Source organism: Vulpes vulpes, chromosome X, assembly GCF_048418805.1.
Source record: "Vulpes vulpes isolate BD-2025 chromosome X, VulVul3, whole genome shotgun sequence".
Classification (NCBI taxonomy): Eukaryota; Metazoa; Chordata; class Mammalia; order Carnivora; family Canidae; genus Vulpes; species Vulpes vulpes.
The window spans coordinates 120318958-120330102 of record NC_132796.1 but is presented as its reverse complement, the minus strand read 5'-3'; the positions used below and the strand labels follow the sequence as shown (position 1 = coordinate 120330102).

Genomic DNA, 11145 nt, shown 5'->3' with positions numbered 1-11145 from the left:
CCCCCTCCCGGCGCGCCCGAGGCGTCCCCGCCCAGCCTCGAGGCGCCTCTTCTCCTCCAGTCCTGGGCTTTGGAGCCTCGGCTTGGGGGCGGGGCTCCAGGTGGCCGTGGGCGGAGCCCCGGGGCCTGGGTGCGGCTGGGAGCGGGGGGCGGGGCGCGGCGGGTGCTTCCGGTTTCCGGCCGCGGGGGAAGGGGCGGGGCCAGGGCCGTGTGGGAGCGTTGGTAGCGGCGGCTGCGGCGGCGACGGGGCGTGTGCGTTGGCTGTGGGGAGCTCGGTGAGCGTGGTTGCGCGCCCGGCTGGGCTCTGCGGACAGCCCGTCCTCCGGGCCTTCGACGGGGGCGGCGGCGGGTAGCGCGGAGAGGCGGGAGTCCGGGGGCAGGGCTGCGCGGAGGGAAGTCGGGGCGGCGGCCGGAGTTGGGCTCTGGGGGCGTGAAGGCGTGGGGGCCGGCCGCGGGGCTGAGGGGCGGTGGCGAAGCTCCTCGCGAGCGACGGGCCGCCGGCCTGAGGCTGGAGGAGGGCGTGGCGGGCTAGGGCCTCGTCGGGGGCCGCGCGGGGCAACGCGGGGGCCCGGAGCCGGGTGGGCGGCTGTGGTCGACCCGCGCTGCCGTGAGGGCTTCGTTCCTCCGGTTTCTCAGGGGACCGCTTTTTCTAGAACTTTCTCTAGACGGGGCCAGGAGATACTTAACACGAGACCCGCATTTGCGCTTGGTCCCGACTCCCGCCCGGTAGGAGTCGCTCTTGTGGCTTTTCGGAGGTTCCCTGAGTTCTCCCACCGCCTCGGGAGTTAGATGAACGGCGGCGTCGGAAGGTTTTTTGTTTTGTTTTGTTTTTAGCGCCTGCTTTCGCCCGAGAGAGGGATGCCGGAGGTTTTCTCTCGGCTCCGTTCGTTCGAGAAGGCTCGGGAGGGAAGGGCCTCCGGGGTTCCCTGGGGCTGGGTGTGGGGGCGCCGCGGCTCCTGGAGAAAGTGCGTTACTGAAACACTGCCGCCCTGAGGCTGACTGGGAAGGGAGTGTGCCTGATGGATGTCGAGAATTTTCTCCCGTTTATATAATCTTTATTAACACTTTCCCAGTTAAGCAGGCGTAAGGAGTTTGCTGGACTCCGTCGGGAGAGGAATTCGCCGGAAAGGTGGCTCTTAATGCGCATCCTGGAAGGCAGCAAGCAATTCTGTCCTGGCAAACGGGAGTTTGTCAGGCCTTTGAGCACTGTTGGCCAAGTATCCCTGCTAAGTTGAGGCCAGTTTCAGCCAGTGGCTTAAAAAGACCCGAATAGACTGCTGGGGTAGAGGGTAAACAGCGGCTGCTCAGCTCTCACAACAGCTTCTGTCCCTTTTGTGTCCTGTCAGGAAACAAGCTCGCATCCCACTGTTGGAAACCTTCTAGCAACAGCATGAGTCTGCAGTGGACTGCAGTCGCCACCTTCCTCTATGCAGAGGTCTTTGCTGTGCTGCTTCTCTGCATTCCCTTCATTTCTCCCAAAAGGTATGGTCTGTGCAGCAAGCAGGCAAGCAAAAGGGTGATTGTTGCTGAGCCCCAAAACCTTGTGCATGCAGAGTTGGTAAGACCCTGGAATTGGGGCCAGATGGAAACAGGTAGAACCTGTCTGGGGTTGAGGTGGCAGGGGTTGTGTTTATTATTGCCAACCTTCCACACAGTTTTGCTTTGTCACATCTTTTTGAATTCCTTTCCCGTGCACACTGCCTTCTGGCCTTCAGAATGCTCCAAAAGAGAGAAGACCTCTCTCTGATTATGTTTCTTTCTTGGAATGATACCCTCTGCCTTCCCTCGGGGGTTCAAGGGGGTGGCAATATGGCATCTGGAACACTTGCACTATGGGGTCATGTTGTAGCTGATTTGGTAACTTCTGTCCTTCTAAGCAGCCCCGCTGGCACTGCATAGCAGCCTTGTGAGCATTACTCAGCCTATGAGAGATGAAGCCATATTGCTTTTAATGAGCAAGGATCTGTTAAAAGTTAATTGGAAATTAACGTTTAATTACACATAATATGTGAACATCCTCTGATTTTAATTAGACGATTGTAAATAAGGCTAAATCTTTATATTTTTAAAAATGATTTTTTAAAAGATTTTATATTTATTTATTCATGAGAGAGAGAAGAGGGGCAGACGTAGAAGCAGGCTCCATGCACGGAGCCTGACATGGGACTCGATCCCGGGTCCCCAGGATCACGCCCTGCACTGAAGGCGGCGCTAAACTGCTGAGCGACCCAGGCTGCCCCTTAAAAACGATTAAAACAAAAACCTAGATCTCTGACGTGATAAAATAGGAAGCATATGATGTTGTCTAGGACATATTCTAGTCAAAAGCCAGATCTGAATTTCTTTGCGTTTCATACAGTTCAGAGGAAATGTAGAGACAGAGGCCTTTTTGGAGCTGCAATCTGGGCACCTTTGTGGGAAAAACAACCTGGTTTCTGCAGAAAGTCGATTGGGAAAGAAGGTGGAAGAGGGCGAGGAGAGATTGAAGCTACTTATCAAAAATGCAGAGTCAGAACCTTGTCTGTTCAAATTCAAACGAACCAAGTGTTAAAAAAAAATTGTAGCAATTAAACTTTGGGACTCTGGCTCTGATAATGAGGGATTCTTGTTCATTTTCTTGAGGTTTCGTGATAGCATCATGATTGCATTAACCGTTCCTAAAGGCTCTTTTCTAACAGTTACCTCCTGAAGTATTTATGGAAAGAAACAAAGGGAAGTCTTGGGTCAGCTTCATAATAATCCAGGGTGGTGGAGGTCTACATGAATCCACTTTGGTCATGTGGAGAAACTGTTTGAGGAAATAATGGGTATGTGGCAACCATTTTGAACATTACATAGAGGAATGCAAAGAAAAGTTTAAGTTTTCTGTTTCGCTGCCTCTGAAAGCCATATGTTAATTATCGTTGAATAATAGTAAAAAAGAACATTTTTGTTGTCTTCCCCAGAGACTACTAGTGTTTTGTTTTCTTTTTACTACTAGGGTTTTTAAGAGAGTGGTTTCACAGGAATTTCTGTATATGGCCAAGCATTCCCCCCCCCCCCACACACACACACACACTCTCAAACAGATGTCCTACATTGAAGAACTGAGGACACTTGAGGCTGAGGCCGTTCAGGATATTTAGCCATTGGAGATGAGTGCTAGACTGGCTTTCTGTTCTCAGGGTCCTGGGTCCCAAGTGTATGTTTCTACAGCTTTTTTTTTGTCTCCTTCACAGATGGCAGAAGATTTTCAAGTCCCGCCTGGTGGAGTTGGTAGTAACTTATGGCAACACCTTCTTTGTAGTCCTCATTGTCATCCTTGTGCTGCTGGTCATTGGTGAGTGAGCCATGGCTGAGGGCAGCTACGTGCCCCAGCCTCTCTGCCACAGCATGGCCTCTGCTGTAAAGCCTTGTGCAGTGTTCCATGTATAGCCTATAAGTTGGATTTCTCCGAGATAGACCACCTCAGTGCCTCCGTCTTCCTCTTGGAAGGAGGATCCCTCATCCCCGAAGAGAGTGCTCCTGACTGTTGGCAGGGCCTTTACTTTGACCGGCAGCCTTTGTGCACCCTGTGATGACCACTTCACCTTTTTGGGGTGGCTCCTCAGGTCATTTCAGAACTTAATCCGAGAGAAGCTGACTGACTGGCTGATGTTGATCTTGGTTTAAGCAGCACTGCTTTTCAGTTATGTAGACAGGCTGTGAATAAGGGACCGAGTGACCAAATGGTCAGGGAGTGGGGCTGGAAAGGAAGCTGCCGTGACCTGTAGCATAGTGGGGACTGAGGTCTGGCAGTGTATCCCAGAGCCTTCTGGATTGGGTCAGGCTTCAGGGTCTTTATGGGTCCTTCTAACTGTGGAGTTCTGTAAACACCATGTTGAGGTACACACTAACCAGGCTTGAAAGATAAGCTGGTCTCAGGGCATTCTCAGGGATGAGGCTTGGGGCCTTATATGGTACTAAGGTGGAAGGCAGGCATTTTGTGACGTGGTGATGTGATTGTTTGGAGACCAGAGGCAGCAATATAGCTTTCATTTGGCTGTTAAATATGTGTTTTGTTGTACTAAGTGGTCAGCATATCCCTCAGCTTGGACTTTAAAGTATTGGCTGGGTTCTGTGGCAGACAGTGGTTCTGTCTCCAAGGTGTTGATACCTGCTTAGGCTCAGAGCACTCCTCTCTGAGTCTCCAGGAGAAATGTGGCAGTGGATCGGAGGCCAGGGAGCTATAGTTTGGCGGGGCGAGGTGGGGGGAATGTATAAGGCACCATCCACTAGCTGTAGCATTAGGCATTTTTCCTCCCTAATGTGTTGGTGCCTGATAGAATATGTTCAGACTTCTCTGAACAAGCCAGGTGCAGCCTACCCGTTCCCACTTGTATAGGGTGGGCATCAGCTGCCCACATGTGCATACTGTGCTGTTCTTGAAATACTTGGCAAGGCCCCATAAGTAGCTCTTTGCAGTCAGAGTTCCTTCCCTGTGTGGTCTCGGAGGCCAGAAAGGGTAGAAAATAAGGGTGTCATCCTTTGAGCATTAAAAAACCAGGCTTTAGGGGATCCCTGGGTGGCGCAGCAGTTTAGTGCCCGCCTTTGGCCCAGGGCGCGATCCTGGAAACCCGGGATCGAATCCCACGTCGGGCTCCCGGTGCATGGAGCCTGCTTCTCCCTCTGCCCATGTCTCTGCCTCTCTCTCTCTCTCTCACTGTGTGCCTATCATAAATAAATAAAATAAATAAAAATTAAAAAAAAAAAAAAAAAAACCAGGCTTTAGAGTTGTGGAATAGAGTATGTGTGATTCTGCTTTTAGGTGTAGGATAGGGGTAAGGGGGTGGGGAGAGGCTTGCCAGGGTGCTGCCTCCGGGCCTTGCTCCTCTGTAAAGGATCCATGAGCTCCACATGTCTTGGCATAGCTGATCGGCCAAGGAGGTCCTGTGAGAACCTAGGAGTTGGCAGAGGTGCCATTCTTCTTTTTTGAGGTCAGGGAACTTGGAAGTTCTAGAGAGACACTGGTTTTGATGACTGGCTCCTTCCTACCGTAACAGTAAGAAGTGTGATCTAGATAAGCATGTTAAGACTTCTATGGGTATAAATGTTACCTAGCAGAAATGTTTTTTATTCTTTTTATTTTTTTAAATTTTTTATAAGATTACTTTTTTTAGAAGATTTTATTTATTTATTAATGAGACGCAGAGAGAGAGAGAGAGAGAGGGGGGTGGGGGGCAGAGAGGCAGAGACATAGGCAGAGGGAGAAGCAGGCTCCTTTCAGGGAGCCGGAGGTGGGACTTGATCCTGGGACTCCAGGATCATGCCCTGGGCTGAAGGCGGCGCTAAGCAGCTGAGCCACCCGGGCTGCCCAGCTAGCAGGAATCTTGATGAAAGGTGATGAGCATAGCTAGCTGGAGCTGCAGCCCTGGCTGGCCCCTGAGGGGGAGGAGTCTGGGCAGGTCTAAGAGGGAAGGTGAGGGAGTGGGCTTGATGGGCATCCACGGTCAGCTGCCCTGGTCCAGAGCTTTGAGATACAGAGGGCAGCACTGTGTTGCGTGATTTGGACTAGTGGCCTAAACCCCCATCCCCAGTCTGCTCCCTGCCATTGACCAAAGTGGTCCTTAGGGTGTTGGGGTCCCTGGATGCAGATGATGGAACAGAAAAACACGTTTTTGTTTTATTTTAGTATTTTGTTTTTTATGGATTTATTTATTGTAAGGAGATCAAGAACTTGAGTGTGGTCGGGGTGGGACAGAGGGAGAGGTAGTCTTAAGCAGGCTGCACTGAACATGGATCCCAACCTGGGGCTTAGTCTTATGACCCTGAGATTATCACCTCAGCTGAAACCAAGAGTTGGATGCTTAACTGACTGTGCCACCCAGGCACTCCAAACATGTTTTTGGTTTTTTTTTTTTTTTTTTAATCACAAAATAACATGTTTTTTTCCTAAGATTTTATTTATTCATGATAGACATAGAGAGAGGGGGGCAGAGACGTAGAGGGAGAAGCAGGCTCCATGCCGGGAGCCTGATGTGGGACTCGATCCCAGGACTCCAGACACAACGCCCTGGGCCAAAGGCAGGTGCTGAACCACTGAGCCACCCAGGGATCCCCCACATGTTCTTAAAAATTCAGAAATTTAACCAGAAAGTCCTCCCATAATCCCATATCGCAAGAAAAATGATCATTGATGCTTTGTTGTACATGTCCATAAGCATTTTTGATGCTGACATCTTTATTAAAATACTATATACTGTTTGGGATTGGATTCAGATCATAGTACACCCTGTTTTGGATTGTGCATTTTGTTTTGTGTTAGATCTCTTTTTACAGCAATCTCATCCTTTTTCAACATTGTGTGGTATCCTGGGGCACCTGGCTGCCTCCTTTGGCTCAGGTCGTGATCTTAGGGCCCTGGGATCAAGCCCCTTGTCGGGCTCTGAGCTCAGCGGGGAGTCTGCTTCTCCTCCTCCTTCTGCCCTTCCCCCCACTTGTGCTTTCTTTCTCTCTCAGAATCTTTAATCTTAAAAAATAAATATTATGTGGTATCATAACACACGTTTTGCTGTGATTCAATTTTTTAAAAATATTTTATTTGAGAGAGAGCATGAGAGAGCACAAGTAGGGGGTAGGGGAAGGATAGAGGAAAAGGGAGAAGCAGGCTCCCTGCTGAGCAGGGAGCCCAGTGGGGCTCTAGTTCAGGACCCCAAGATCGTGACCTGAGCCGAAGTCAGATGCTTCACTGACTGAGCCACCCCTCAATTCTTTATAGGTATACCGGTAAGGTCATATATTTATGCAAATGTTTACATAGGATAAATCCATAGAGGTGGAATTTTGATGAATCCAAGGATATGAATGTTTTCAATTTTAGGTCTTACATTGGGCTGCTATAACAAAAATATAATAGACTGTTTACTTAAACATCAGATGTGTATTTCTCACAGTTCTGGAGGCTGGAAGTCCAAGATCAAGATGCTGGCAGGTTTGGTGCTGGTGAGGGCCTGTTCCTCAGTTCATAAAGCCTTCTCACTTTGTCCTCACATGGTGAAAGGGGTGAGAGAGCTCTGTGGGGTCTCTTTTATAAGGGCACTAACTGGGCAGCCCGGGTGGCTCAGTGGTTTAGCGCTGCCTTCAGCCCAGGGCCTGATCCTGGAGACCTGGGATCAAGTCCCGCATTGCTTCTCCCTCTGCCTGTGTCTCTGCCCCCCACCTCTCTCTCTCTCTCTTTCTCTGTGTGTGTGTGTGTCTTTCATGAATAAATAAGTAAAATCTTAAAAAAATATACAAGGGCACTAACCCCATTCACAGGGGCCCCACTTTCATGACCTAACTCTCTCAGAGGCTCCACCTCGTAATCTTGTAATACCATCTTTCGGGGGGTTAGGTTATCAATATAAAAATCTTGGGAGGGAGGCAAGGGACAGGAACATATATAGTTCATAATAAATAGCATGTTTTTGGCCTGGTTTAGATCTCTACTAATAGGGTAGGAGGATGCTTGCTTCATGATACAGATTAACACAAGGACACCAGTAAAGGGAGGCAGGTTTTTTAATAACGTAATATCAGCTTAAAAAACAAAGCAGGCTCTTGGGACACCTGGGTGGCTCAGTCGGTTGAACATCTGCTTTCCGCTCAGGTTGTGATCCCCGGGTCCAGGGATCAACTCCCCCAATGGGATCCTTGCTCAGCAGGGAGCCTGCTTCTCCCTCTGCCTGCCGCTCAGAGAAAGAGCATGTCTGCACTCGGCAAAAGAGCACGTCTGCGTGCTCTGTTTCTCTGACAAATGAAGTCTTTAAAAAACAAAAAATAGTCTGAAACCAAAAATTAACCACAGTATCCATATACTGTGGTACTGCGGTACCTTGTTCTCTCCTGTTTGGGGGGGCAGTTCTCTTAAGAAACCTTTCTAGGTAGATCCTTATGTACTGACTTAAAAAGATGTCTCAGGTAAAGGGTGGGGAGTAGTAAATGGTTCCTTTTCTACAGTATAGACAAATATGTAAATATACTTGTATACTGCAATACTGTATTCCTATTGGTGCCTCTCAGGAGTAGAGGCTGCTCACAATTCAGTTATTTGCATGCCCCCTATGCACCCAGAACTGTGCTAGGTCCTGGGTGTAGTAGAAAAGACTTCTGCTCTCGTGGTTTGTAGTTTATTCATGAGAGACACAGAAAGAGAGAGGCAGAGACACAGGCAGAGGGAGAAGCGGGTTCCATGCCGGGAGCCTGATGCAGGACTCCATCCCGGGTCTCCAGGATCACACCCTGGGCTGAAGGCAGCGCTAAACCGCAGAGCCACCCGGGCTGCCCCTATACATTTATTTTCTAATCAGAATAAGACCGTTCTATTTGCTTTTTTAATTTAAAAAAATTTTTTTTCCTGTTCTGTAGGTTGCAGTTTAGTTTTGTTGATTGTTTCCTTCACTGTGTAGAAGCTTTGTATTTTGACGTACTTCCAGTAGTTTGTCTTTGCTTTTGTTGCCTTTGCCTCAGGGGACAAATCTAGAAAAATGTTGCTATAGTCGATGTCAGAGAAATTAATGCCTGTGCTCTCTTCAAGGATTTTCATGGATTCAGGTCTCACATTTAGGTCTTTCATTCATTTTGAGTTTATTTTTGTGCCTGATGAAGCAAAATGGTCCAGTTTCTTTCTTTTTAAAAATTTTTAGGGGATCCCTGGGTGGCTCAGCAGTTTAGTGCCTGCCTTTGGCCCAGGGGGGGCGCGATCCTGGAGTTCCGGGATCGAGTCCCACGTCAGGCTCCTGGCTTGGAGCCTGCTTCTCCTTCCTCCTGTGTCTCTGCCTCCCCCCCCCCCCCCCGTCTATCATAAATAACTAACTAAATAAATAAGTAAGTAAATAAATCTTTTTAAAAAAGAATTATTTAAAAAATAAAAAAATTTAAATGATTTTATTTATTTATTTATGAGAGACACACAGAGGCAGAGGGAAAAGCAGGTTCCCTGTGGGGAGCCTGATGCGGGACTCAGTCCCTGGACCTGAGATCACACCCCGAGCCGAAGGTAGATGCTCAACCACTGAGCCACCCAGGTGTCCCGAAAGTGGCCCAGTTCCATTCTTCTGCATGTGGCTGTTCAGTTTTCCTAGCTCCATTTGTTGAAGAGATTTTTTTCCACTGGATGTTCATTCCTCCTTTGTTGAAGATTATTTGGCCATACAGCTGTGAGTTTATTTCTGAGTTTTCTATTGTATTCCATCGATGCCTATTTTCATGCCAGCAGCATACTATTTTAGTTATTACTGCTTTGTAATATAACTTGAAATTTGTAATTATGATACCTCCTACTTTGTTTTTCAAGATTGTTCTAGCTCTGAAAAATGTTCTAGCTAGATTGTTCTAGCTGTTGGTATTTTGATAGGGATGGCATTAAATCTGTAGGTGTTTCTGGGAGATACGGACATTTTAATGATGTCCATTCCTAGAATAAGGCAGTTTATTTATTTATTTTTAAAGATTTTATTTATTGAGACACACAGAGGCAGAGACACAGGCAGAGGGAGAAGCAGGCTCCATGCAGGGAACCCAACATGGGACTCGATCCTGGGTCTCCAGGATCACACCCCGGGCTGCAGGCGGCGCTAAACTGCTGCGCCACTGGGGCTGCCCCAAATAAGGCAGTTTAAATAGTAAAATGCTTCATGAACCTTAGAAATGGAAAAGCTTGTCTTTGGCAAGTGGCTTTGGGGTCTTGACTCCTAGGCTGCTCATGCCTCCTTCGTGGGGATTTACATGAACAGGATGACCCTGGCTTGTCACTGGGGTAGCTGATGGCCAGCCCGACTTGAGGTAGATGGAACCAGACACTGAGGGCTCCATGGCTGTTGTCAGCAACACCTCAGCCTTGGTTAGCACCTTGATACAGAGCAAGTTTGTGGTCTGGGTAGGAATGGGGCCAGGGAGTGACATGAAAAAAGCCGGAGGAGAATGGGTCTCGAGGCCAAGCTTCTGACAAGGCATCCCCTCAAGGTGTGTATAGAAGGGGAGATACCTGGGGTGACAGATGTGAGGGAAGTGGGGTCACCTTGACTTGTGCCACGTGTCTCCCCTAGACAACCCGGTCTTGTCTGAGAAGGAGCTGATGATGCCCTTGTGTTTCTTCTGTGCTGCAGATGCTGTACGTGAGATTCGGAAGTACGACGACGTGACAGAGAAGGTGAACCTGCAGAATAATCCTGGGGCTGTGGAACACTTCCACATGAAGCTTTTCCGTGCCCAGAGGAATCTCTATATTGCTGGCTTTTCCTTGCTGCTGTCCTTGTGAGTGAGGAGGAACAAGGGGCTTAGGGTTGGGAAAGGACTTGTGGGCTAGCCAGTGACTTTGGCTTACTCAGTCTGTGGCCTTGAACTGGGGACCCTCATTCCCCCAGAGGCCTCTGATTCTCCTTCTGACCTCCAGGGGCAGTGTGGTGAGTGGGAAAGGTCTGACCAGAACGGCAGAAGACTTGTGTCCTGGCTCTGCCGTAACTTGCCACGTGCTCTTTTAAGGCAAACACATGCCAAGCTTGCTTTCTCTATGTAGGCTGAAGTGAGTGATGAGGTGTTGCCCTCTGGGAGAGGGTCTTTGGAGGCCAGTTTAAAGGGACCACTGGAATAGGGACCTTTGGGCATGGGAACCTGACCTGAGAAGAGTGAGCAGAAGTGGCACTACGAGGCTGAGACCGTGTCTGTCCCTAGTGCCTTCCCCACTGTAGTTTTGTTGCAGGAGCATTTTGTGCTCCATGGCAGCCCGAGTATTTCTGGTGGGTTTTCTGGTGAGACTGAGGGCCTCAGTCAGGGCCGTGTGGGTGGCTAGCCTGGGTAAGACTGAACTGATAGCAAGTGCCTATTTGAGTCTGGAGGCCTTCTGCTCACAGGGGTTCTTTCTCATCAGAGGGGCCTGGCTGCCATTGAGTGTGCTGATTGGCTGGGAGTAAACATTGTACTCAGGCCAGGGGCTTCCAGAGGTTGGCAGGGTAGTGTATAAATTCTTGAGTTAGCCTCTTTTGCCTCTGGTCTCCGGGATGCCCCTTTTCACTAGGCCTTAGAATGACGGCCTGCCTGGGTTTCAGGTTTTCAGAGGAAAAGACAGTCAGGTGACCTTCACCACTCTGGGTCCAGGTTGGAGTGTGGCAGGGTTGGAGCTGGGAAGGACAGAGCTTTACCAGGTGGTCTG

At 49.2% G+C, this 11145-nt stretch overlaps 1 protein-coding gene across 3 annotated transcripts in view; it reads left to right on the top strand.

Moving 5' to 3' along the window:
• Positions 1-49: 49 nt before the first annotated feature.
• Positions 50-11145, top strand: part of BCAP31 (B cell receptor associated protein 31) — a 30024-nt gene continuing 18928 nt past the window's right edge. The window contains exons 1-4 of one of the 3 annotated variants that reach the window (XM_072744922.1): positions 50-274; positions 1346-1481; positions 3218-3318; positions 10103-10250. In XM_072744922.1, the coding sequence (XP_072601023.1) occupies positions 1390-1481; positions 3218-3318; positions 10103-10250 (341 nt within the window). In that variant the 5' untranslated portion in view covers positions 50-274; positions 1346-1389. Of the gene's footprint in view, positions 349-708; positions 809-1345; positions 1482-3217; positions 3319-10102; positions 10251-11145 lie in introns of those variants that run through there. The other 2 variants (XM_072744923.1, XM_072744924.1) reach the window with 2 other exon arrangements.